At 46.1% G+C, this 25,810-nt stretch overlaps 1 protein-coding gene across 4 annotated transcripts in view; it reads right to left on the bottom strand.

The window, feature by feature from the left end:
- Positions 1-14,087: 14,087 nt before the first annotated feature.
- The window catches only part of FER (FER tyrosine kinase), a 456,972-nt gene continuing 445,249 nt past the window's right edge, over positions 14,088-25,810 (bottom strand). For all 4 annotated transcript variants that reach the window (XM_070794110.1, XM_070794112.1, XM_070794111.1 and 1 more), the window contains 3 exons: positions 24,830-24,984; positions 19,381-19,503; positions 14,088-18,051 (listed from right to left, as the gene is read on the bottom strand). In XM_070794110.1, coding sequence (XP_070650211.1) covers positions 17,909-18,051; positions 19,381-19,503; positions 24,830-24,984 — 421 coding nt within the window. In that variant the 3' untranslated portion in view covers positions 14,088-17,908. The remainder of the gene's footprint in view (positions 18,052-19,380; positions 19,504-24,829; positions 24,985-25,810) is intronic.

Genomic DNA, 25,810 nt, shown 5'->3' with positions numbered 1-25,810 from the left:
ATGTAGGGTCAAGGAGCAGATTTAGAACCACTGTAAACCGTGAGCCTTTTTCCTTTAGCCCATTCCAATTCTCGGCGCAGTGAGTTCGGTCAGTCATTTGGATGACCCTGAGGCTGAGCTCAGGCAGCATCAGTGATCCCGTGGGGAACACGATGGTGTATCCATCTGTGTTTTTCCCTCTGCTGTATTTTCCCTCTGCTGTATAACTGCTTTCATTGGCAAACTGACCCTTGTCAGCGTTGGCCAGAGTTTGCTCCCAGAGTTCTGGGGCCAGCAGTTAAGGAAATTGTCAAGACCTCGGAACAACTATGGCTAGGACTTTTCTCCTCTGGTATGGGCAACAGATTTGCTGGATTTAGAGTCTTGCAAACACCCAGGGATTTGATATCTGAGGATCCTGTTGTCTAAAAGCCAGGCCGAGGCCTGGTTGCTAAGTAAATCTGGTCCCTGATGGGCAGTTAGAACCAGAGTGGGTGCTCTCAGGGTGGACTTAAGCCCCTCCTCAGCTGGGAGGAATAGTGTCCCCTGGGCCCTAAGTCAGGGCCAGCCCTTAGCAGTGGAATTGAGCTGTTTGGAAAGATAGGCTACTGGCCGTGGAATTTCTCCTAGCTTTTGGGTGAGGACCCTTACCTCAACAGCCTCTTTTTTGTGGGTATAAATTTGGAATGGCTAGCTCTAAAGCTGGGAGCTCTGCAAAGGAGATTTTTTTAATGTTTCTATGACGCTTACTTCTTGGAAGGAAACTTATGACCAACCTAGATAGCATATTCAAAAGCAGAGACATTACTTTGCCAACAAAGGTCTGTCTAGTCAAGGCTATGGTTTTTCCAGTAGTCATGTATGGATGTGAGAGTTGGACTGTGAAGAAAGCTGAGCGCTGAAGAATTGATGCTTTTGAACTGTGGTGTTGGAGAAGACTCTTGAGAGTCCCTTGGACTGCGAGGAGATCCAACCAGTCCATTCTAAAGGAGATCAGCCCTGGGATTTCTTTGGAAGGAATGATGCTAAAGCTGAAACTCCAATGCTTTGGCCACCTCATGTGAAGAGTTGACTCATTGGAAAAGACTCTGATGCTGGGAGGGATTGGGGGCAGGAGGAGAAGGGAGCGACAGAAGATGAGATGGCTGGATGGCATCACCGACTCGATGGATGTCAGTGTGAGTGAACTCCAGGAGTTGGTGATGGACAGGGAGGCCTGGTGTGCTTCGATCCATGGGGTCACAAAGAGTCGGACACGACTGAGCGACTGAACTGATTGACTGACTGATGACCTTCTGTAGCCCCAACTCAAGGGGTGTTTAATCACCTTGTAGGGCTTCATATAGAAGCTGTGAAATGAGACTGTAGTTGAGTGTCTAAATCCTGCAGTACTGGGTTAGGCCCAGGAGTGCATGTAGCTGGGAGTTTGTGGGTTGGATACAGTCTTTATGTGGTCTGCTGAAAGGCTACTCCTGCCAGGGACCTTATTTTCCTAGTTAGGAAACTTGTTTTATACTAGCTGAGCCTTAGATTTGGACACCCTGTAACCCCATCTGGCCAGGAAATTTGATGACCTGAGTGGCATGTTGAATATGTTGGTGTTGAGTGGAGGAGCAAATCAAGAGGTCATCTGCATACTGTATGAACATTCCCCCTTTAAGTGTTAAATCTTATAAATCTTGGGCTAGCCCCTATCCAAAAAGGTGGGGGTATCCCTAAATCCCAAGGGTAGAATAGTTCATGTCTGTTGTTAAAGGGCCTGTAGTGCAGATTCCCATTCAAACGTGAACAAGAATTGTGATTCTGGAGCCAGTGGGATGCAGAAGAAAGCATCTTTTAAATCTAGAACTGAGAACCAGCTGCTATCTGGGGGTACTTTTCACAAAAGTATGCACGGATCGGGGACCATCGGGTGTAGGGGAATTATTGCCTCGTTAATGATTTGTAAGTTCTGGCTGAGACAGCAAGCGTCGTCATTTTTCTTGACTGCTAGTACTGGGGCATTGCAAGCTGCATTTGTGGGAATCCGCAGTTGGCAGGACAGAAGAGGCAGGGACGATGCAGGTCTGCTGAATGGCTTGTCTGAGGCCCCCACGCTGGTACAGGTCTGTTTGGAGAAGGGTTCGGAGAAGGAAGTCAAGATGGAATGTGTAGTGTCACGCAGTAAGAAGACAGACGACTCACCCACCGCGTCCGTTTGTGACGGGTATCCAGCCCAGTGATGTCAATCTGTTGGCTGAGGGCCGACTGGATGGGGCCTCAGTCTTCAGTCATCTGTAGTGGCCCTCGGTCCTCGGTCCCTCTGGATTTTGGGGCAAAGGGCCGCCCAGCATCTTGATTGATGGCCTTTGTTGCAAGCAGTCTTAGGAGGTTTATCCTGGTTGGGGCACTTCTGTGCCCAATAGATGTGACATCTGTCTTTTTTGGACCGTGAGTCAGGGTACTGGGGGGCACTTGCATTGGACAGCACCCACCATTTGGGCACGGCGGAATTCCTTCCTTCTTCCCTCCTCCAGGGCCTTGGCCTCAGCCTTTTGGTGATAGAAGACCCAGGAGGCTATTCATCTAGGGCGACATTAGGTTCTTGAATTAGTTTTGTAATTTGTGTCCTCACTGGGTCCTCATTTGTGCCAGGGGCTGACTGAGTTAAAGATGTATCTTTAATTTATCACTCGCCCCTCGTAAGCATCCGGATCCAGATTGGTGTATCTAATAATGCTTTCCTCATCCTGCTAAGGAAAGCTCTTGGAATTCCCCAGCCTCCTGGCTGATTGCTGCGACTTGGGAGCCGTTGTTGCTTTATGTTGGGCTGCCTTAAGGCCACTTTTGATACAGATGATGAAATGAGTTCTTTCCCATTGATATTCTTTCTGATTGTAGTCCCACCTAGGATTGGTACTGGGGAATGCCGTTTCCCTGGTGGGTTATTTAGTATCGGAAAGGTGGAGTCCATCAGCAATTTTATTTTTTGACTGTCTTTTAACTCTGTGTCAGTATCAGAGAGGGTCTGGTTTTGAGCTTTGGTGATATCTCTCTAGGTCATTTCATAAGCCATACAAAAATATTGGAATCCCTTGATATATTTAGTGAGATTATCTGAAAAGCTACCTTTGATCTGTTTTAGTTCTACTAATGAGAAGGGCTTATGGACTTAACTGTGGCCCAAATTCACCTCCTAGCACTTCCACCAAGGGACGACTTGCACCGATGTGGGTAGTGGAGGTCCCATGTAAGGTGGTGGGGCAGAGCTAGATGGTGATGGGGCTGGTGAAATCGAGGGATTTTCCTTAGGTAGCAGGGTGGAAATGGTGGGACGTTTAGAGGTTGTGAGAAAGTCCCAGCTGTCCCACAGGAGGAAGGGAAGTTGTACATGAGATATCAGACCATTTGCCCTGCAGTTTGCAAAAGAGGTCTAACTGCAGACTGGTGTTATAATTAACAGTCCCATTTAGGGGCCAGGATTCCCCATCCACGGGGTCGCAGAGAGTCGGACATGACTAAGCGACTGAACTGAACTGAACTCCCCATCCAAAAGGCGCTATTGGGGCCAGACTGTATTACAAAAGAAGTGAGTCTCCTCCTTGGTGGCTCGGTGGGCTTGAATCTTGACCAGTTTTGGAGGATGTATCTCAAGGGTGTCCCCTCATAGACAGACGGTTGGTTTCCCATCTGGAGAAGTCAAAGAGCCTGGTGTCTCCGGGGCATAACTGGCGTCTGGCCTGTGGGCTGGGACTCCCTGGGACTTGGGGAGGATGTCTCCTGCTTGGACCCAACTAAGAATGTCTGGGACACCTGGTGGCCAGTCTGGGCCTGGGCTGTCCCTCATCCTGGTAGGAGAGAGGGGGCTTGTCTCAGGCTCTGACGCTGGTCCCAAGAGGCAGGCTGCGGTGTGGACAGTGGTCAGATGGGCTGGGATGTGGGAACAGGAGTCTGTTCTGACCGACAGAGAATTGAAAGAGAAAAGAGGAGTTGAGAACCGAGTAGTCTTTTGCGCCTGCACACTGAGAGAGAATGTCTCTTTCTTACAAAGATCTGAGTCATGGCACCAGAACATTAGGGGTATAGAGTATGGAGACCCCTCCTGTGGAACTCGGTTCCTGGTGAGGAGGCAAAGAAGAAACCGAGGGCTTACCCATTGCGAGAGAGTTTATCGAAGACAAGGAAAAAGTGAACAGAGAGAAGACCTCAAGAGAGAGGTGGGCCAGACCAAGGAAGGCAATGGCCCCGGAAGGCTGGGGTGTAGAATTTCTAAGGCAAAGTGTTTTGCATAATCCAGGAGGTCTTTGATTGACAGTCTTCATTGACAGCTGTAGGTTATATAAGGAGAGGCTCTACTGTGCATGTCCTTCCCATAATTCAGTGTTATAATTATACATCTGCATTCATAGAATATTTACGAACATTTAATGAGCCAGTGGCCGCCAAAGGTTATCTAAGGACATGGTAGATAGGGGGGCTCATGTGCCAGAGTGGGGAAAATCCTGCCATTCAGCCAGAGGGGATATGTCCAGTCCCCTGACCATTCTGGTGGAGAAGGCAATGGCACCCCACTCCAGTAGTCTTGCTGGAAAATCCCATGGACAGAGGAGCCTGGTGGGCTGCAGTCCATGAGGTTGCTAAGAGTCGGACACGACTGAGTGACTTCACTTTCACTTTTCACTTTCATGCATTGGAGAAGGAAATAGAAACCCACTCCAGTGTTCTTGACTGGAGAATCCCAGGGATGGGGGAGCCTGATGGGCTGCTGTCTATGGGGTTGCACAGAGTCAGACGCGACTGAAGTGACTTAGTAGCAGCAGCAGCAGCAGCAGCAGCCAAACTCCCCTCCCATCCAGGCTGCCACGTAACACTGAGCAGAGTTCCCTGTGCGCTACAGGAGGTCCTTGTTGGTTGCCCATTTTAAATGTAGCAGTGTGTACCTGTCTATCCCAAACTCCCCAACTACGCCTTCCCTCCGTCAGCTGTAAGTGCGTTTTCAAAGTCTGTGAGTCTCTGTTTTGTAAGTAAGTTCATCTGTATCATTTCTTTGTAGACTCCACATATAAGGGATGCCATAAGGTATTTCTCCTTCTCTGAGTATGACCATCTCTAGGTCCGTCCACATTGCTGCGAATGGAGTTATTCTTTTTAATGGCTGAGTGATAGTCCATTATATATATACATGCATCACACCTTCTTTATCCACTCCTCTATAGATGGATGTTTAGGCTGCTTCCGTGTCTTGGCTATTGTGAACAGTGCTGCAATGAACACTGGGATGCCTGTACCCATTTGGATCACGTTTTTCTCCAGATATACCCAGGAGTGGGATTGCAGTGTCATTTGGTAGCTCTATTTCTGGTTTTCTAAGGAACCTATATACCACATATATATAGTGTGTGTGTGTGTTTATGTGTGTGTATAGTTTTTTAAGGAACCTATGTATAGACTGAAAAAGATATTGCTGAGATTTATGTCAGAGGGTGTTCTGCCTAGGTTTTCCTCTAGTGGAAAGTTTTATAGTGTCTGGTCTCACAGTTAGGTCTTTAATCCATTTTGAGCTTATTTTTGTGTACAGTGTTAACAGATGATCTAATTTCATTTTTCCACAGGTAGCTGTTCAGTTTTCCCAGCACCATTTGTTGAAGAGACTCTCCTTCCAAGACTGTGTGCCCTGGCCCCTTGTCGTGGATCAGTCGGCTGTACGCGCGTGGGTCTGTTTCTGCCCCACGGATCTGCGCTTCTTTCTCTGTGCTGGTGCTGCACTGTTTTGCTCACTGTGCTGACATCAGACTGCCTCACTGCAGCTTCGATTCGCATTTCTCTGCGCGACGTTGAGCGTCTTTTCATGTGCTGTGTGGCCGTCTCTTATGTCTGTTTTGGATAAATGTCTATCTAGATTTTCTGCCCATTAAAAAAAAATTATTGGCGTATAGTTGATTTGCAGGGTTGTTAGATTCTCTGCCAGTTTTTGATTGGGCTGTTGCTTGTTTGACAACAGCTGCATGAGCTGCATGAGCTGTTTGTGTATTTTGGAGATTAAGTCCTTGTCGGTTTCTTCTATTAATGAATCTAAATATCTGCCTTTCTTTCCTTCTCTGCTCTTCATAATTGGACTTTTTAAATTTATAATTTTCCTTTTTTATGTTTAACCTTGTAGAGGACTCTGGTCTTCCCTAGTTAGTACTTGAGGAATATACTTTAATATACACCAATGATTGTTTTCCTGGAACGTCTGCTTTGGGGTAAACCGTGAGGGTATCTGATGCAGGACTGATTTCAAACCAAGCAGAAGGACGGGCAGAAGCGGGGAAAGCAGGAAGTCTGGGGGAGACGTGAAGTGGAGAGAGGGTGGATGCTTTTGTGAATTTGCTGGTCTCGAATTTCTAAGCTTCCATACGCATGAGGGCAATATAGGAGAGAGACTGGGATTTGATATAAAGAGAAATTTAGGAGTGAACCTGGCTGGGCAGATGGCTGCCTATCCCCTGATTTGATCGAGGTTAAGAGGCAGTAATTCAGACACAGCCAGTGAGACGCTCTGGTCTCTGATCGGCGTTCCCTGGAAGACTCGCGTGCAGTTCTGGGAGTGAGAACACCCGGATTCTGGGATGCGGCTGCTGCACCAGGCGCTCCAGTGAGGGGTGTGTGGGCAAACCCTCTGCCCTCTCCCACTCTTGCCCTTTTCCAAGGCACACTCACCCTCGCGGTGTTCCTTCGAGTCCTGCTGTGCCATTCACTGTCATACTTTCCCCTGACGTTTGGCAGGGGACGAGATGGGGACCGCAGACAGGGGAAGGCTTGCAGGGGCTGCCTGGAAAGTTGGGGTTAAAGACCCAACAGGCTTCAATTACTCATTCACTTCCCAGGTCTACAGGGAAGTGTGTGGGGCCTGGATGTGTTTTCAGGAGGGGAAAGACCCTCTGCACCCTGAACAAGACCCAGCCCGAGTGGAAGGTGGGACGAGGCCACGGGAGAATAGCCTCTAAGGTGGTCAGTATCTCAGTTCCTGGTGACATTTATTTTTCTATTAATTCCAGGCATTTATATTGCTGTGATGGATCAATTAGCCTCTCACAACGTTCTAGTCCATTGACCTTATCACTTAACTATCCTATGGTGCCTCTGTCACCACAGGGAGACTGCAAAAGAAACATTTATAATTTTGAATTACCTATGTCCAGGGCTGGGGAGACGTTAAAAGGCTCAGTTTGCATAATCAGCGCGTTGGATGGCTGAACCTTCAGGGACTCTTCCTTCCTCTCATCACTTCTGGACTCTGACAGCCACTCTATAAAAGCAAGAGAGCAGACTCGGCCTGGGACTCCACAGTGACCCCGTGAAGACTTGGGAGATCACAGGCTCTCAAAGCCAGAAGGGGCGTCCCTGTAGAGGTTCATTCTATCAGCCTGGATCTGGGGCTGCAGGCCACAGAGGTGCCCTCTGGGGAGCTTAGTGAGAGGAATGAGCTAGAAGGCCATCTGGAGGCCCCAAGGTGAACAGGAGGGTAGAGAATGAGCTTGGGAATGGGAGGAAACCGGGGCGCTCTGGGGCGCGTTTCCTAGAAGCAAGGTTTTCCCAGGAGCAGTGCCCTGCGGCAGTGCCTCCTGTCCTTCAAGACTCAGTCTGGGAGAAAGGCTCCAACTGGGTTAATAGAGAAGGATTACGGATCAGCCCTGGGTCTTCCTTAGTGGAGCCACCAGAGACTGAAGAGGGAATCAGGATGCCTTCAGATAAGCCAAATTAAAAAAAACAAAGTTTAATATTAGGTAATAATTTAGTCCTACCTGTTTTATAAGTGAGACTGTGGCCTACACAGTGATGCGGTTTGTTCAAGTTCGCAGACTAGTGAGAGCCCAGCCAGGGATGAGAACAGGCTTCCCAGGCCCCCTGGTGTCCGCTTTGACTCTAGAAGCCTCTGCAGGAGCAGCAGCAGCCTGGCTGACGTGTATTCGAGTTGGGCCTGAGTGTGTTGGTCAGTCCAACCGCAGAAGATATGGGGAATTAAAAAACACACTTTATGGAGACTCAGCTTCTCACGGAAGGAACCATCACCGATACTTTTAATTAACAGAAACGAATTCTTCCATCCATGTTTTTTCACACATTACCACCATCTGAAGAAATCGTTATCCAGAGAGGGAGGTACGGTGAAGGGTAGGGTGTTAAGAAGTGCAGGGAATTTCAGAGACGCTGTCCATCTGAACTGGGAGTGGGGCTCCCGTCCTACAGCCGACATCCCCTGGTGACGGATGCACCTGGTCCTATTCAACTGAAGTCGAACAGCACAGGGTTGTTGGGTGTTGCGTCAGAAGTCAAACCTGCCGGAGACGAGAATGCCATCGCAGACAGACGGTCAGGAGCTGCGGTGAAAGGATTCACCAGGGCCACAAACACGCAGAGTGCGGCGGGCGCAGACGGCTCGGAGCGGGCCGCGGGGCCTCTGTCGGCCCACGAGGCTGGGGCGGCTGCACACCCCCACCTCCCCATCCCCGAGGGAAACATGGGTTTCTGAGAGGGCTGTGCTTGCCCTTCCCAATACAAGAGGAGGGGGCAGGGCCTGGTGTAACGCAGGGGAACCCGTGTAAATACCACAGCCTGCGTTTTAGAAAGATATCGATTTGCTGACTGAAGGGGAAACAGAAGTCCAGAATATTGGCTCCGTGACCCGCTCAGCCCCGAATGCGAGCCGTCAAAGGTGCATCCGGGTAACCGCCATGCAGCAGCGGCGTGCACAGTCTCTTTCCAAACATCGCTCTCAGCCACCTTTCTCCCCTGAATCCTCGTTATGTCTAAACAAATCCTGCTACGACGCAACAGCTGCAGAAACCCTGGCAAACAGCCAGTCCGCACAGAGAAATGGGACCTGAACTTCAGTTTCGACTTCTAAACAGAGGAAGCAGTGATCAGACTGGAAGCAACACACGCCCATTGTCATCGGATCGCATAGTCTTCATTTCAGAGAAACTGAAAGCTAATAATTTCTTGAGCACTATTCGTCCCTAGGAGGCCAGTTACCATGGAAACCTCCCCTCCCTTTTCTTCTGCTTAGAGAATATTTATATGGAATAGGAAGAGGAACATAAACACGATGGAAAGATTAAACAAGACAAGGCACAGTTTGCTACAAATATTTTACATTTATTATAAGGATACAGTTTAAAAACAAGTCCCACCGATCTATGAGCGGTAATTGGTCTATTGGAAAGGAAAAAGGGGCTATTCAAAAATGATCTACGTGTACAAAAACGATGAAATTATGTTTTAAAAAAGTAGAAAACAATTTAAAAACATCCTACAATGTTAGCCAAAGTGTATTTCTTCTGAATGTAAAACTAACAAATAAATAAGTGTTAAATACAGATCCGCATTAAACACGGTAAAAAACAAGACAGCTACCCACCCAGATATCCATCTTTCACTTTCAGACTTGTTTTACAAAGACAGACAACCTCACCAAAGGCCTTGCTTGTGTGTCTTACACTTGAGCTTTTAATGAGAGGCACCCTATTTCCAGTGTTTCTTTAATCTGCTTCACAAATATATTATTTTAAAATAACAACAGAAGATTACGGGTGCTTTAACTTGACAACATTGGCACTGAAAGGAAGCCGTAGCCCAGAGCACCCAGCTCAAAACGAGGCTTCCCAGCGGGAGGCCCATCCCGTGGGGGGCCGAGGGCAGGCCCGTCCCCACCGCACCACCCCACCCTCGTCTTCTAACACAAGGGAGCGGAAGCAACCCAGAAAGGCACGTTTCTGCTGCACTCGCTGTGGCCTGCGCCAGGGGCTGTCCAGCTTGGGCCAGAGTGCCACCGCCCAACGGCCCAGAAAACATCTATACATTTTGTCTTTGCTTCCTGTGTGCTTGTGCTCCCTGAAGAAGTCAGGGCTGTTCCCGGGACTGTGACAACTCGACCTGATTCTCCTGTATTTATATGGCTTTTCCTAAACCTATGTGGTTGTATGGCTATGACTTCAGAGAGGTCCGATCTTCCAGGGCACCCACCAGACCAAACCAAGAGAAAACACCAAGAAACCATACTGTAAAGTCAACAGAACTCACACCACCACCAAGCCCTGCTGGATTCATGTTACTTAAGCAGGCTGTCTGCTTTAGTATATTTAGCATAAAGTAAACATAAAATCTATACGCCTCTGACTAGTGAAGCTGTTTCAGTAGGAAACCTCAATGCAGAAGGAAAACGGCCAGTGGTCCATGGTGAGTCTGGTTCTGTCGCAGGACGGCATGGGGTAACTGACACTTCATATGGTGAAATGGTCATCAAGCAAGAGGGAGTTTCATGTTTTCTGGCCACTTTGGTCATGAATCTGAAATAACCAAAACCCCTGTCTAGCAGTTCCCCTTTATCTTTGATTTTGATTTGATGCTCAAAACCTATAGCTGGGATTGGATTTAGAATCACAGGGGATTATAAAACATACTTGTTATGGGGAATCAGGTGAGCCTTCTGGAACCAATCTCTTTGACAGGAAAGTCAAAGACAGTGAATTCCATTAAAACATGTATATTTTCTGTGCATTTCAAGCGTGAAAGGCCTAGGATCAAAGGAGAAATCATGGCAAGTAAGTTCATTTCTGTTGGAATTGGTCTTCCACAAAGCAATCAGACCAGCAGGGAATGGGCCGCCATAGCATCTTGTCATCTAAATATAATACCTACTATGCTTTGGATTAGGGGAAAACATTCACAGTAGTAGTAAGCGTGGCTGTGGGCACCATGCCCTCTGCACTTATTTACAATAGTTGGGCATTTCTTAATAGCAGGCAAGGAAGTTTATTTCTACCAAGTCAAACTATTTGCCGAAGGAAAATTTCTAGGTAATAGTATTTTGCCCCCCACCCCCCACCCCACTGTCTTCATGTTTGAAAAAACAAAAACATGGATTAACAAGCTTGCAAAACTGCCAGGATGGTCCTCTTGCCTGGGATCTCAGTAATAACATTCCAGATTCCCTCTTAGCCCTTAAGTTTCTGAATCCAGGGCACTTAGAAATTTAAGTTCCTATCAGGGGTTGGAGGGAGGGGATTTAATTTTTTGCTTAACAAATATCTTTCAGGTAACCCAAAAGATAACCCCCACCAAGGTTGTACAATTTGACGTGAAGAAAATTAGTAAGTTTAGAAACAATTTCATTTTTCATCCTCAGATTTTTGCTGTTTTAATGTGGGAATTGGGATTTAGGGTTTTTAACGGCCATCTTATACTCATCCTGTGTTGCTCAGAACACTGCTATTTCCCACTGACATCCGTCCTATTCTTTCAAAATAAGACACTAACTGCTGCTAAGATGAACTGCCTGGATGGTTCCAGTTTTCTCATGGGTGTTTTAACTGAGTACAGAGAGATGAAAATAGTGTTTCTGTTATCACTTTAATTGTTGAAATCTTGTTTCTTAGTGTGTCATTTTAGAATCTGCTTTGGATAGATTCTGGAAGGTGCTCATTCTAAGATGTTGTCGACAGCCAGGACAGTGATGTTTGGCTTTGGAGAAGAGTACTGCTCTGGGAGAACCTGGAAGGCAGAGCTTGGTTGCAACACTATGGCGCTTTGGGGTCTGAGTCTCTAGGTGGATGCCTTGTTTTAAACTGGAGTCTTCATACTTGCTACCCTCTTTCCTGAAGCGATGAAAAAACTTTGATATTGTACAACCGAAATACTTTCAGACATTTACTGACAAGAGAGAGTGAGGGAAACAATAAAACTTCCTGGCAGAGAAGAGTGGAGTGGGGAGACTGAAACCTCCAGAGGTTGAAAACAGCCACTAGTGTTTTGACATTTCTCTGGAGGTGTTAGGTCACCTAACGAGCTTCCTCGGCCAAGTCAGCAGGCTGCTTCCCAGGGCGCGTCTGCCTGGGCAAGGTGGTCCTTCTGTCCTGGGACCATCTCCCAAGAGCTGACAGTGGTCACGCACACACCACCCAGTCGTCCTGTGTCCTCCAGAGACCATGACATGGCCTCTCAGTGTTCCCAGCTGCATCTGCCCCAGGGCCTCTCGCAGAGCGTGTGCAGTCGGCCTGGTGGGTGGATGCCTGGGAGCTCCCTGGGAGGCACCCTGAGCACCAGAGCTCTTCAGTCTAAGCCGATGAAGACACTGTCTGATAAAAGCTGATGAGAGAAGGCTCTTCTGTTTCGTTAAAAAGATTAAGAAACTGAGTATGAGAGAAAAAAATCAGTACCAACCAGAAAGAAAAAAAGAAAAGAAAGAAAACAGACAAACTAGCACCCAGCAGGGTTCCTTGAACCTGACGTGGCAGATACTGAGAAAAAGCTCCCGAATGGGTAAGGCTGCTACCTTATTACAAATTACAAATTGCTGCTGCTGGGGTCATTGCCATTACTGAGAACATTTCATTCCCCTGTAGAACACTCATATCTTCTGACTTCAGCGATGACGTTTGGGAAGGTAATGTCTGAATTCAAGATGTGAATCTTTTTAGTGACTCCTAAACGTTCTTCTTTGGAAGCTCCTACAAGCCTGCTGGCAAGGAGGGAAGTGGAAATCTGTTTACATTGCAAGCAGGAGCCCCTCAGGAGGGATCTTTTCTTGCATAAAATACAACGTGGGCGCTCTTCTCCAGTGCTGACCCCCTCAGCCACACGTGTACCACCTTCAGCTCCTCGCTGCTTAAGAGGTGGGCTGAACCTCTCGTGTCTGCCGTCTTCCAGAAGAACCATGCAGCGGTTGCTTCCTCTTGAGTACAGGGAACGCAGAGAAAATCAGATCAACGGCTGACTCTGTCCTTTAAGAAATGTCACAGGGAGTTGAGACCTACATGAGTTTAGTAACATACAGCGGGAAGCAGCTCAAAACTCCCCTTGAGGGCTGCCCTCCCTCACTGACGCTGCATGTATTTGCTGGCGGGTGAGCCCCTGAGTCACCGCGCTGGTTCTCTGTGATGGCTTTCTGCCCTTCGGTCTTCCTTCCCGGTGTCTCTGCTCTGCCTTCCGTGTCTGACCTTGGCTGGCCAGGCTCTGCAGAGATGGGCTTTAGGACGGTGCCCCAATTGCTTTCCCTCCCATGCCACCAGTGTAAAGACAAGGACCACTGCTATTCAGTGGTCATTTTCCTCCTGCACTGCTGGACCGCACGCTTTCCCAGAGCAGAGCTCATCCCCAGAAGGTGTCTCTGGGGTGCCTCTCGGAGCCCACGAGTTAACATCCGCCACAAGGTGAAGCAGCGTTGATCTCAGCATGCTCTCCCTTCTATGTGACCGGCCCCGCTGCAACCAGATTTCTAGTAAGGTGTTAATAATCAGAGATTGAGTTTATGAAACAAGATAACTAACACACAGAGAGACTTTGATGAGTCTGAACACACGTGGCCAAATCTGCGAGCCGGCCAGACCGTGAGCGTGTGTCAGCCAGCACGGCATAGGCTCGCAGCGAGGGACGGGAGACCGCTCCGGTGGACGGGAGAGGGGCTGGCTCGCCAGCACGAAGGCCCCATGCTGGCGGGTGACCTCTTTGCTTCTGCTAAACTTTGCGTAGGGAAGGCGCTGACCTGCTGGCCCTGCCCTCCTCAGGCCCCCCGGCGACACCGTCAGTCTTGGTTCCGCTTTAACTAACCGACAATCTCCGTAGGGGCTGCATCTTCCTGCTGCGGAAGAATCTTTCTCTTCCTCCTTTGCACACGCTCGCCTTGGCGCCTAATTAGCAGAGGCGCTGAAGCCTATGCTCATCACTTCTCCACAATTTAAAGTGATCAGGAATTTAGTACAGTAGGGTTTTCCTCCCACCTAAGAATCTCAGTCCTTACTAGGCAGCTAAGTGAGTTTTAATGTCTACACTTAACAATTCAGAAGGTAACCTTTGAATCAGCATGAGGCAGTAGGATGGTTTCAAAGGGGTAATAAATATTTCCTTAAATCGAATTATGACTGAGACATATAGTTTACACACCTTCTGTATTATAGCATCACCTTCTAAAGGAGAATTTTATGGGACTCTGCAACTGTACCAGTATCTCCTTCAAGTAGGTAATCATGGTACGTGAAATCCTGACTTTTAAATCAGTGTATTTTCTTTGGCAGAAATTAAGATGTGGTTTTGGATCCTCCCAAATAATACAGTATTCAGACTTGATATGAAACTCAAAAGAGAGAAAATAAATAAAACTAAAATATTTAATAAAAATTTTTCTGGTATTTATAAGCAAATCAGAGTTAGTAATAAAAGAGGTAACACTTTATTTTAATGGTAAACTTTCATGCTAACTTAATAGTATAATGGAAGTGTAATATAAACTCATTTTCATATAAAATCTTTTTCCTTTAATTAACATATGAACACATAAAGAAACCGTGTCTTTTGCAGTTATCTGCCCCTTTGTTGTCTTTTGTATTTTACATTTATTCTGTTTGAGTGAGGGCTGTGACCTTCTAAATACAAAAATTAGTCTCCATGTGACTCAGAACAGTGTTTACAGACAGTCAATTCTGTTGATAAGAAACATCTAAAATACCAATCTTGTGATGGGGGAGTACGCATATGTAAAAGGAAGGTTAAGGCAAACAACTTAACCTTAAGTTAAGGGCACACTCAGGAAGGCTCTCAGGCCGCCCCGACTCACGGGAATAAACTAGGGGGCGGTGTGACCGAGGAGACTGAAGGACGGCCTCGACGGGACCTTCTGTGCTGCCGTTTCTGTTTACCCCACTGTAAGGTCCTCAGTGTGCGGCATGTAACTAAAACACTTCCTTCGTGACACACGTCACACCGGAGTTGTGAAGCTATAGCTATGTTAGTGGTATCGGCCAAGCTTTATGTAAGACCATATGGCACGACTGAAACACGAGTTACAGATACGCAAGAAAATCGTACTGTGGTTTAAAGGAAATGAAGACTGTTTCAATGACCGAACACTTCCTTTTCTTTGAAAAACGACCCTCAAATGAAAAAAGTTGTGAAATATGAAAACTGGCTGAAACAATCAGACTCATGTTCTACACTGATAATGCTAGTGAGAGGCTTCAATAGTAGAGTATTTGTGATAGAATGGTGGATTATGGATGAAGAACTATATTGACTATTAAATTTGGGAGATAAAAGAGAAATGTTTACATGAGACCTGTCACTGGAGACCCAGTGACAGAATGGACTGAAATGAAACCTCCGGGTTTGAGCATCTAAACTAAGCCTATTCACACCCTTTATTATTATTTCCTAGAAGAGAAAGAGAATATCGGCTTTGGGAAGTAACCTTAGGTTACGTGGAACACAAAATAAGTTTAGGTTTCTTGTGTTGATAATAAATGCCTACCCGACAATAAAAGGTTTCTTTCCTTGAAAAATGATGACCTACCTGTCTATTTCTCATACAGGTTCCTTGGTGACTCAAGACAGAAAAATGCAGGGGAGGATCCAGCTGCCCGGGCTTACCTGCCCCCTACTCTGTAGTCATAAATTTAAGGAATGACGACAGAAACGGAACAGGAGAAGAGATGCCACACTTTAAAAACCCATTCACAACACAAAGATTTGTGACCTGGCTGGATTACATTCAGACCAGTGGCAGTTTTGGTTACCACTGTTTTCTTACTAAACAAATCTATTTTGTATGTTTCTGAAGCTTCTTTCCCTACATCAACTTGCAAATTCAGAGGAGTATTTGCATGTGAGCTTTCTGGGTATGGATTAGCCTCCTAAAGTACATAATTCCAATAATTATCAGTGACAGAAGGGATGAATAAATTATGCTTCAAGCACAACAAAATTAATGGTAAAAAAAAATGGTTTGCATAAGTTTTTCTTAATGCATGTGCCTATATTAAACTGAATAGTCTATACAACTGATATGACCCTGAAAGAAGTTATTAATCCTGAACTACACCACAGCCTGCTTTGGGACACAGAATAAGATAGAATTTAAATGCTGCAGATGTCATTATGTTAGGAAAAGCTTCTTTAATTTAAGCATAGAGTTATGACGTGAATTGTAAATTCTAACGGCCTGGATGAGTGAAATATCAAAGCCGTGTTCGTTCTTTCCACCAGAATGCAAAGATTAAGCTTCAGGTCTTGTTCACAAAATTAAAGCCCAAACCTTCATTCTCTTTGCTGAGAGCTAAGCTTTGGGGCTGCTAAGTGATGGGAGGCTGTTTTGTTTTGTTTTAATAAAGAATGCTACAGAAGTGCACTTGGAAGCATTGGCAAAGGGCAGAAAGGTCCCTATTTTATTCTTGCTTTTGAAAGCTGGCAAGTGAGTGTAGAGCAGAGCTCTTAATCTTGAGTCTGTGCTGTGATCTACCGCAGTTTATGCCATCAAAAGAAGGTTTCACTTACTCGTCATATTTGACAGAAGGGAAACAAAGCTGCTTTTAAAAGAAGTTGCCTAGTATACTGCATTATTTTTGAGGGCAAGTTTATTATGCTTTCATTTTAGTCCGGATGTGGTAATCATGAAACATGTATGAAACTCGCACACACAGCCCCTTTTCTCTTCACCATTATTCCGTGTGCAGTGATATTCCCAGGCAGCAAGCGGGTGGATGGGGCAGGAGGCATTTCCATCCCATAAGCGCCTGCACTGAACGCAGACCAAATGATTACTGCTGTGCATCTGGACACAGGCTGGAGCACGCATTAAAAGCTCCCAGGCACATTTACCCCTGAGCGTGACTGTCTCTCACACACACGTGTTTCCTGAGGCAACTATATACAGAACATGGGATGGGGTAAGTTCCCTGGATGCGGCTAAGAGTCAGCTGAAGAGAATCCTAGTTTGAACTCGGCAGCGTTTCCCCGTGACGCATCTCCACCGCGCTCACAGCTGTCAGCTAACGGTAAGAGTTCCCAGGTAGCCGTGTGAGAGTAAATGAACAGAGAGCGGACAAAGCAGGGCCGCCTCTACAGCTTCCTCCTTGATAATGCTCATTGGACTTCAGAGCTGTTCGCTCCAAATTCACACCTGCCTGACTTCCTGGTATCATCTGTGTGTGTGTTGGGGGGGTGAGTGTGCACACGTGCCCACGGGTGCACACACAGGAATGTGTTTATGAACTAGGACCATTCAGTTCGGACAGCCCTGGAAAGTGGCGTGGATGAAAGGAACTGCATTCCGAGATGTCTCCTCTCAAATCAAGGCGCTTCAAAGGCGCTGTGACTTTTGTGGACTTGTGCTTTGGAGCTTCCCTAAACAATTTCTGGTTGCCGAGAGGGCTGTATCTAAGAGCTCCTGAAAGCATTTCTCAGAACCTTGCTCATGAATTCAGATCATAACGTGTGCATGTCTGTGTGTGTGTGTGAGTGTCTGTGTGTGTGTGGAGGCACGACTCTGCCACAGGTCACAGCCGTCCAAAACGGCCTCTAAAAGCCGCGGCCTCAACTGCCAGCTCTGTGAGGGGACTCCAGCCACCATCCCCGACAAAACAGGAGGGAAACCACAGCCTTACTCGGAGGAAGAAACGGGAGGGTTCTTATGCTTATTTCTGGCGAGAAAGGAGAGAAGACCCCGGGGAGGTCTGAACAGTTCTGTGTGAAGTGATATTTACCATCATGCTCCTGCCCTGGCGGCGCAGAAAGCTGACTTTGGTCGGGACGTGCCTCGCGGACACGGCGTGCCGGGCGGCGCATGCACGGACGGAGCGGGGTCCGCAGCCGGGGCGGCAGCGGGGAGCCGGGCCTGGAGGAAAGCGGCCCTGCGGAGCACCGTAGCGCCCGGTGAGGGCAGGACGGGCGGGCTCCGGCACGCTGGAGCCCGAGCCTGTCCACTCCCGTGGGGCTGAGCTAGGAGCGCCCATGCAAGGACTGCGCTTCAATGCCTTTGCCTTTTTTTTTTTTTTCCTTAAACAGTACATATTTAAAAAAACAGTTAATAAAAAAAGTAACCTTAGAAGACGGTTGCACACAACACGGTATACACTCATGGTTAACAAGGAGAACAGTATTACTCTGCGGGAGGAGAGGCCGCGTCCACGCTGCTCCGTCACTACGTGATCTTCTTCTTGATGACCGCGAGCTCTTTCTGAAGTTCACTGAACTTGGGGCGGTTTTCAGGTTTATAATCCCAACACTTCATCATGATTTTAAATATTTCCTCTGGACAGTGCTGAGGGGCTGACATCCGGTATCCTGAAGACACGAGAGAAGGACAGAGAATTTAGGACGGGGATAACCAGACACCACTGTTCACACAGGGCATCGCACAGTTTGCAGTACCGTATGTTGTCGGTTAACAGAAACAAAAATGCCATTTTAGGGCAGGCTGATTTTTTTTCCTGTAAGTAACGCCGGTTTTAATAGCACAGAGCAACATCATTACCTTCTAGTGCCACGAACCCATTTTGTGTTTGTGCCAAATGAACAAAGCCTGATGTGAGAAACTTACATACAAGTGCATGTTTTAGCTGCTCTAAGTGTTAGCTTATAGATGCTATGGGTGGTTTTTTTTTTTTTAATCACCTTTCAGCTCAGGTTTCTGAAGGTGAAGAGAGGATGAGGATTTAGAAACATTACCTCAAAAGTGAAACAAGCATGAATACAAGTCATATTGCTTTACAGCTGAGAAGAATCTTTAATTCAGAGTCACCAGGCAGTGTCCCAGCAGGGTGCTGGGTGGGATGTGTGTGCCTGTGCGCATGTCCTCAGCGTTATGAAGGACGCTGGCAAATCAGCCTCCTGCCCCCAACCCTACGACCATGCCCCCGCGGGGGGCCTGAAGCTAGGGCGCTGGCATTTGTCGAAAGCCGTGGACACACAGGTCCACGCGAGGGTGTCAGCATCACATGCTCAGGCCTGCCTTTGGTCTGAGAATACCACGGGGTTCCTTTAGAACTGTTACAAGACTGTCAACTTCTTCCTGAAATCTAACTACCTTTCAATTAGTAGGGACATTAACAGTGTTTATTTGGCATAGAACAGGTACTGTTTCTGAGCCTCTTAACTGTTTCCCTGGAAGAGAGTGAATGGCACAGCCTTGCAGAGGTTGTGCTAGGCAAAGGCAGTGGAAGAAGAGCCTAGAGCCTTCTATTTCCAAGGCGCTGGATGTTTCAAAGGCTTTGTGGTTGGTTTTTGTTGTGTAAGATCCGCACCATCCTTCAGGTTCAAAAGTAGATGTACCAACACCTTTTCGATTGGGCTTTGCTGATAGCTCATGATAAAGAATCCACCTGCCAAGCAGGAGACCTGGCTTCGATGCCTGGATTGGGAAGATCCCCTGGAGAAGGAAACAGCAACCCAACCAGTATTCTTGCCTTTGAAATCCCATGCACAGAGGAGCCTGGTGGGCTACAGTCCATGGGGTCGCAGAGTCGGACACGTCTGAGTGACTAAACACACACACACACTTGTGTCTATCACGCACCCAAACAGCACCACCTTCCTCTGCCCGGGAAATGCAGACGCAGCCTCAGCCTGCCCCAGTGTCGGCGTGAACACTGCCACCCTGTGTCTTGAGCTCACCTCTTTCCACCTGTTCCCGGGCCTGCTGGTTTGTCATTCCGGGATAGGGGCAGACCCCCAGGCTGAAGGTCTCCCAGAGCAGGATGCCGAAGCTCCACACGTCACTCTCAGAACTGTATCTCCCTGGAGGGTGGACAAATCACAGCCAGCACACTGGGTAAGCAGGTGACAATTTCTGATTGTGTATGTCTGTATCAGTCACAGGTTTAAACTTATCAGGGACTCAACAATTAGTGATATTATTCTGTTGGCTAGTTTTGCTTTCCAGGAGGAGTAATACACCAATTAAATGAACAGTCTTCAGGTTGTTAGTTTAACCAAACCACCTTCCAAATCACACTTCCCCCACCAAGAGCACATTCTCACTCAGTATGCACGTTTACTCTCTCTGTGACCTCTAAATGAGCTGGATGGTTTATCTAAAAAAGATATAAATTTGTATACATCAATGCCTAGGAGATTAAATAAGCTGGGAGTTATGTAATTGTTTTCTGCCTGCATTCAATTTCTTTCTACTGAAATTACAAAGTTAGAGCAACAAGGAAAGTTTCTTAACATCAGTTTTTTTACTCATCACTGTTTACAGATATTCTTACATGCCTAAAGGTCTCATTTTCTCCACTGACAGTTTCATTTATGAAAAATTCATTTTTCTGTGTTTTGAATAGAGTAGAAATTAACATAGCTCGCTGATAAAAACAACTTCTTTAAATTACATGGTACCTTGTTTTGTCAAAATATCTTGGTGCACCTGTTTTACTGCATTACATAAGCTAAGCTCTTGGTTTTGTTTTCTCCCCTTGGTAATCTTCTAGACAAACACAGAGATAAAAGCCAAACAAAGATACTTTCTGGAATGAATGTGACATCAAGGAGCGGAAGCAAAAAGGCTATGAATTTCCAAGATTTTCCAAAGTCCTTCTGCCATTCCCGGATTTATAAATGCCTGGCCTCTAAAAAGGTCTTGTTAATTTGAGTAGGATGGCCTTTTCTCTTTCTTGCAAACAGTACAAGGAAATAGCACAATATTGCTATGCTAACTGCTCTGACGTCAGAGACTGGAGTGTTCTGGAGGATCATCGTCTCCAGCTGTGTGAATTAGTTTCCTTCTTACTAGACAGTAATTATGGACATTCACTATGCGAGTCAGTACCAAGATTAGTTGCCTTGTCTGTACATCAACTGTTTTCATGCCTGACATCCAATGAATTAAAGCTTTTTATGAAAATCATTCAATGGCCACAAGTTTAGACTAATTAGCTCTTCAAGGACATGTACAGCCCAGAGAACCCAATGCCCTTTTGTGAGATGATACCTGGGAAGAGGTCAAGAATGGCCACTTGTTCTGTAAACCAAGATCACACTCTGGAAGTGAAAGCTTATAACCTAACTCTGTGACCTGACTTTTGAATCTGGTTTTAACTGGATTATTTTAAGGAATTACTTAGTATTTCTTATTGAGGTATAATTGACATATAACATTATATGAGTTTCAGTTGTGAAGCATGATGATTCACTATTTGTATATATTACAGAATAATCACAGTAAGTCTAGTCAACACTATCATCCACTGTCACAAAAATTCTTTTTCTTGTGATGAGAACTCTAAGGATCTACTCTTCTAGCAACTTTCAGATATACAATATAGTATTAATTATAGCAGCCATGCTTTAAATTACATCTCCATGTAGAACAACAAGTAAGACTTTCGTAAGATATATTTTCTCTTGTTAAAAAATGCTAGGATTTAGAGCCAATTTTCAGTAATTTTATTCTGGGAGAACTAAAATGTTTCTCAGGTTTGCCGAGACATGCGCACACACTCAGGAACTCCCTCACTGGATTGGGTAATAAATACTCCTGACTTCCTTCTCATCCTGTTAGACATCTCTCCCTCACCTAAACTGTTCTGCATTTAAAATTTTTTTTATCAATATTTTTATTGAGGTATAGTTGACTTACAGTATTAATTTCTGCTGTACAGCAAGATGATTCAGTTACACATGTACATACATTTTTTAAAAATGTTCTTTTCCCTTATGGTTCATCATTGGACATTGAATATTCTCTGTGTATAAACATATAAAGTGGGGCCCTGCTTCCCCATTCTGTGCATAAAAGCTCACAGCTGCTACCCCAGCCCTCCTGCCTGGCCACTGCCAGCTGCTCCCTACGTCTGCGCTGTTTGACAGACAGGTTCATGTGTGCCACGTTTCAGGTTCCGCATGTGAGGGCATCATACGGTGCCTGCCTGTCTTTCTCTTTCTTACTTCACTTGGCACGACAGTCTCCAGTCGCACCCATGTCATGAAAACAGCGTCATTCCATTCTCTCCCAGCCCACTGTGTGCGTGGGCCGCGTCTTCCGTGTCCACCCGCCTGGGATGGGCTTAGGCGTCTTCCCTGTCCTGGCTGCTGTGATCACTGCTGCTGTGAGTGCAGGGGTGCGTGCGTCTTTCTGAGTTAGAGTGTTGTCTGGGTGTGTGCCCAGGAGTCGGCTGGCTAGATCACGTGGTGATGCTGCGCTTGGTCTTCTGAGCGGCCCCCGTCTTGTTTTCCACGGTGGCTGCACCCAGCCACGTTCCCATCAACAGTGGCCTCCCCTGTCTCCACACCCTCTCCCACATTTACTTGTAGACTTCTTAATGATGGCCATTCTGACTGCTGTGAGGTGGTACCTCACTGCAGTTTTGATTTGCATTTCTCTGATAATTAGTGATGCTGAGCATCTTTTCATGTGCCTGTTGGTCATTTGTTTTCCTTCTTTGGAGAAGAAGGAAAGGGTTCTTTCCTTTGGGGGAAGAAGGAAGGAAGAAAAAGGTCTATTGGGTTGTTCATTTGTTGTTGAGTTGTATGAACCGCTTGCATACTTTGAAATGAAGCCTTTGTTAGTCGCATCACTTCTGAACATCCCCGCCATTCTGTAGGTTGTGTTCTCATGTCGTTTTTAGTTTCCTTCCCTGTGCAAAAGCCTGGAAGTTTGATTAGGTTTGTTTTTATTTCTATTGCCTTGGGAGACTGGCCTTAGAAAACACTGGTATGCCTTATGTCAGAGAATGTTTTTCCTATGATCTTTTCTAGGAGTTGTATGTTGTCTTAAAGACTTAGGTTTATGTCTTTAAACCATTTCAGTTTGTGATGAGAGGGTGTGCTGTTCAGTATTTTATAAAAGTAACATGAACAAGCAGTCTGTCACTGCCCAGCAAAGACCTTCACGTGTGCTGCGCCTGGTTGCTCGGCCACGTCTGCCTCTCTGTGACCCTGTGGACTGCAGCCCACCAGGCTCCTCTGTCCATGGGGTTCTCCAGGCAAGAACACTCGAGTGGGTTGCCACACCCTCCTCCAGGGGATCTTCCTGACCCAGGCATCAAATCCAGGTCTCCAGCATCACACACAGATCTTTACCATCTGAGCCACCAGGGAAACGTGTCTTTATTCTATGACATGCTAAATTTAGGTTTGGCTCTTACAGATATTGGAATTAGAATTCTGAATTAAAGTATTTGGTAAATACTTTAGTCAGCTTGAAATTCAACTAAAATACACCCTGATTAAAAGGCTGAATTTTACTGGCATAATTGCTTAGCAGTAAGAGAGATTTTAAAGGCAATGTAATATAGAGAATCCGGCAGACAGGATTAAGAACACATTGTAGAGAGTGGATTTTACTGATAAGTATTTACGGCTCCCTAGTCCAGCACTGGCTCCCTTATAGGGCTGCTGTAAGAATCAACAAGAAGGTGCTTAGCAGTTTTCATTATCTAAGAAAATGTCTCCATTAAAAAAAAGATTACAGTCCTTTCTTTCGTCTTGTGATTGCTGTCATTAGGAATATAGCCTCAGAATAATGACCACCCCAGAGAAGAATCACTGTGGGAAACAGCAGGGCTGCCGTGTTCTGTGGATTCTGAGGAGTGGTGGGATTCCTCAAAGCTCACCAGCACTTCTCTCGCCAGCACACGGGAAGACAGACTAAGGGTGAGGCTTAGTATCCCTGACATGTTAGGTTAAAAAACTGCATTGCTGGAAACTAGAACAGCTTAGTCAACTTCTTACAATGACAGCTGCCTGCACATGTCTGTTCCATAGCATTGCTGACGTGCAAAATGCAAAGCTGGTTGTGGTGTCTGGATCCATCCCAACTGACTTCCAAAACAATCATATTCCAAAGCTTGATCTGGAAAACATTCAGTGGTTCCTCAAACACTTAAGCACAGAATTACCAGATTCCCTAGTGTGTACTCAGAATTAGTTGAAAACAGGTACACAAATAAACCCCAGTACACAGGTGTTTAGAGCAGCACTATTCACAACTGCCAAAAGGCAAACACCGCTCGAATACACATCAGTGGGTGAACGGATAAATAAACTGTGGCAGATACATACAACAGAATATTATTGAGCTACAAAAAGGAGTAAAATAATGATATATGCTATAACATGGTTGAACCTTGAAAACCTTACGCTAGATGAAAGAAGTCACATGCCAATGGTCACATATTATATGATTCCATTTATATGAAATAGGCAGAATAGGCATATACATAGCAACCAAAAGCAGGTCTGAGCCTCCAGCGGTTGGGGGAGTGACTTCTTAATACGGGTGTAAGGCTTTATTCTGGAGTGAGGAAGATGCTTTAGAACCAGAGAGAGGCAGGATTTGTGCAGCGCTGTGAAGGTACTAAACGCCCCTGAACTGGTCACTTTACAACGGTCAGTTTTATGTCACATGAATTTTACCTCAAAGCTTTTTCTAAATTACCTGTCTTTAATTTAGGCATTAAGACTTTTGTAAATACTTTATATTAATTTTTCATGATGAAGTACTTTTCACTTTAACAAAGAATAATTTTATGATATGTTTTAAATTTTATTTTTATTTTACATTGGAGGGTAGTTGAGTCGAAATGTCCTCGCAAAGTGATTTATATATGTACACACACATATTCCATCTCTCTCTTCCCAAAAGATTTATACAAGTTCCAGAGACTGAGATGCTAAGAAACCATGTCAGTTTTTCAGAGAGAAACTACAGACTCAGTATTTCAGGAACCTAACATCAGATGAGGTTATTGGACCAAATATAAGGCATTCAAAGGAAATGGTCCAGAGCCACACAACACTTTGACTCTGGGTCTAATCTGACTATTAAAATAGAAATAATCTTTTTCTGGGATCACGATAGAAACTTTCAGATGCACACTCACACTTACCAGTGCTTGTAACTCTATCCATCTTTTAAATCTAGCAATCTCACACAGAAATCTGATCAATAAAATCGCTGAATTAAGTCTGTCCTCAAGTGTGCAAAGTCTGAACACACACACCCCGTTTGCTGCCCCTCAGCTGATTCTCGCTTGTGCTCTGCTCTGCTCCGGGACTCTGCCCGTGACTGTTTCATGCTGACGGAGTCCGCTTTGACCACCAGAAAGGAAGGGTCCCTTCTTACCATAATTAAGCGCTTCTGGTGCCGTCCACTTAATGGGGATCTGCTTCAGGCCAGAAGATGAATACACACCACCGTCCTCTTGACGAGACATTCCAAAGTCACTGATTTTCAGCACGTTATTCTCACCTACCAGGCAGTTTCTTGCAGCAAGATCCCTAGGTCACAATAAGACACAGAAAACGCCGTTCACATGGATGGCTTCCACACTTTGCATTTTCACATCTGCAGTGTGCTCGTAATGAGGTTAAGAATGCATGTGAGTTTCCAGTCTTTCTCTCTGTCACAGGTAAAAATTACCACGATAACACGTGTACATGTGATGGGCCACATGCTAATCCAGGCACCACAGGCATCATTTCCACTGAAACAGAAAGCACTGATTCTAGGGTTAAGAGAGAAGCCACAGGAGAGACTAAGCAGGCTCCGTATTACTCCTCTCTTGACTGGCTATCCCAGAGCTGCACTAACAGAACTTTCTGGGACAAGGGTGTATGCGACCCCACGGGCCCTGTGTGTGCTGGCTGGTAGGCAGCACAGACCACGTGACTACTCAACACATGCAATGTGACGGGTGCGATGCGGAAACTGAACGTTTAAATTTTCTTTACTTTCAGTTACTTAAATAGCTGCGTGTGCCTTTGGCAGTGTATCCCTGGAATTTCCCAAAGGCTGGAGAATGGCTGAGATGCCAAAGAGGCTGGTGCCTTTCTCTCTCTTTTCCCTTTTTGCATCTGGGATACGCAAAACCCTCCCTGGTGAGCTGCCCTGCCTCTCTCACCTTGTTCTGCGTGTGTACTAAATTGACTAAGTTGTTTCATTCGTGTCTGATTCCTTGCGACCCCATGGACTTTAGCCCGCCAGGCTCCTCTGTCCATGGAATTTCCCAGGCAAGAGTACTGGAGTGGGTTGCCATGCCCTCATCCAGGGGATCTTCCTGACCCAGGGATCGAACCTGAGTCTCTTTTGTCTCCTGCATTGGCA

Source organism: Bos indicus, chromosome 7, assembly GCF_029378745.1.
Source record: "Bos indicus isolate NIAB-ARS_2022 breed Sahiwal x Tharparkar chromosome 7, NIAB-ARS_B.indTharparkar_mat_pri_1.0, whole genome shotgun sequence".
NCBI classification, from domain to species: domain Eukaryota; kingdom Metazoa; phylum Chordata; class Mammalia; order Artiodactyla; family Bovidae; genus Bos; species Bos indicus.
This window is presented reverse-complemented; position numbering and strand designations above follow the sequence as displayed.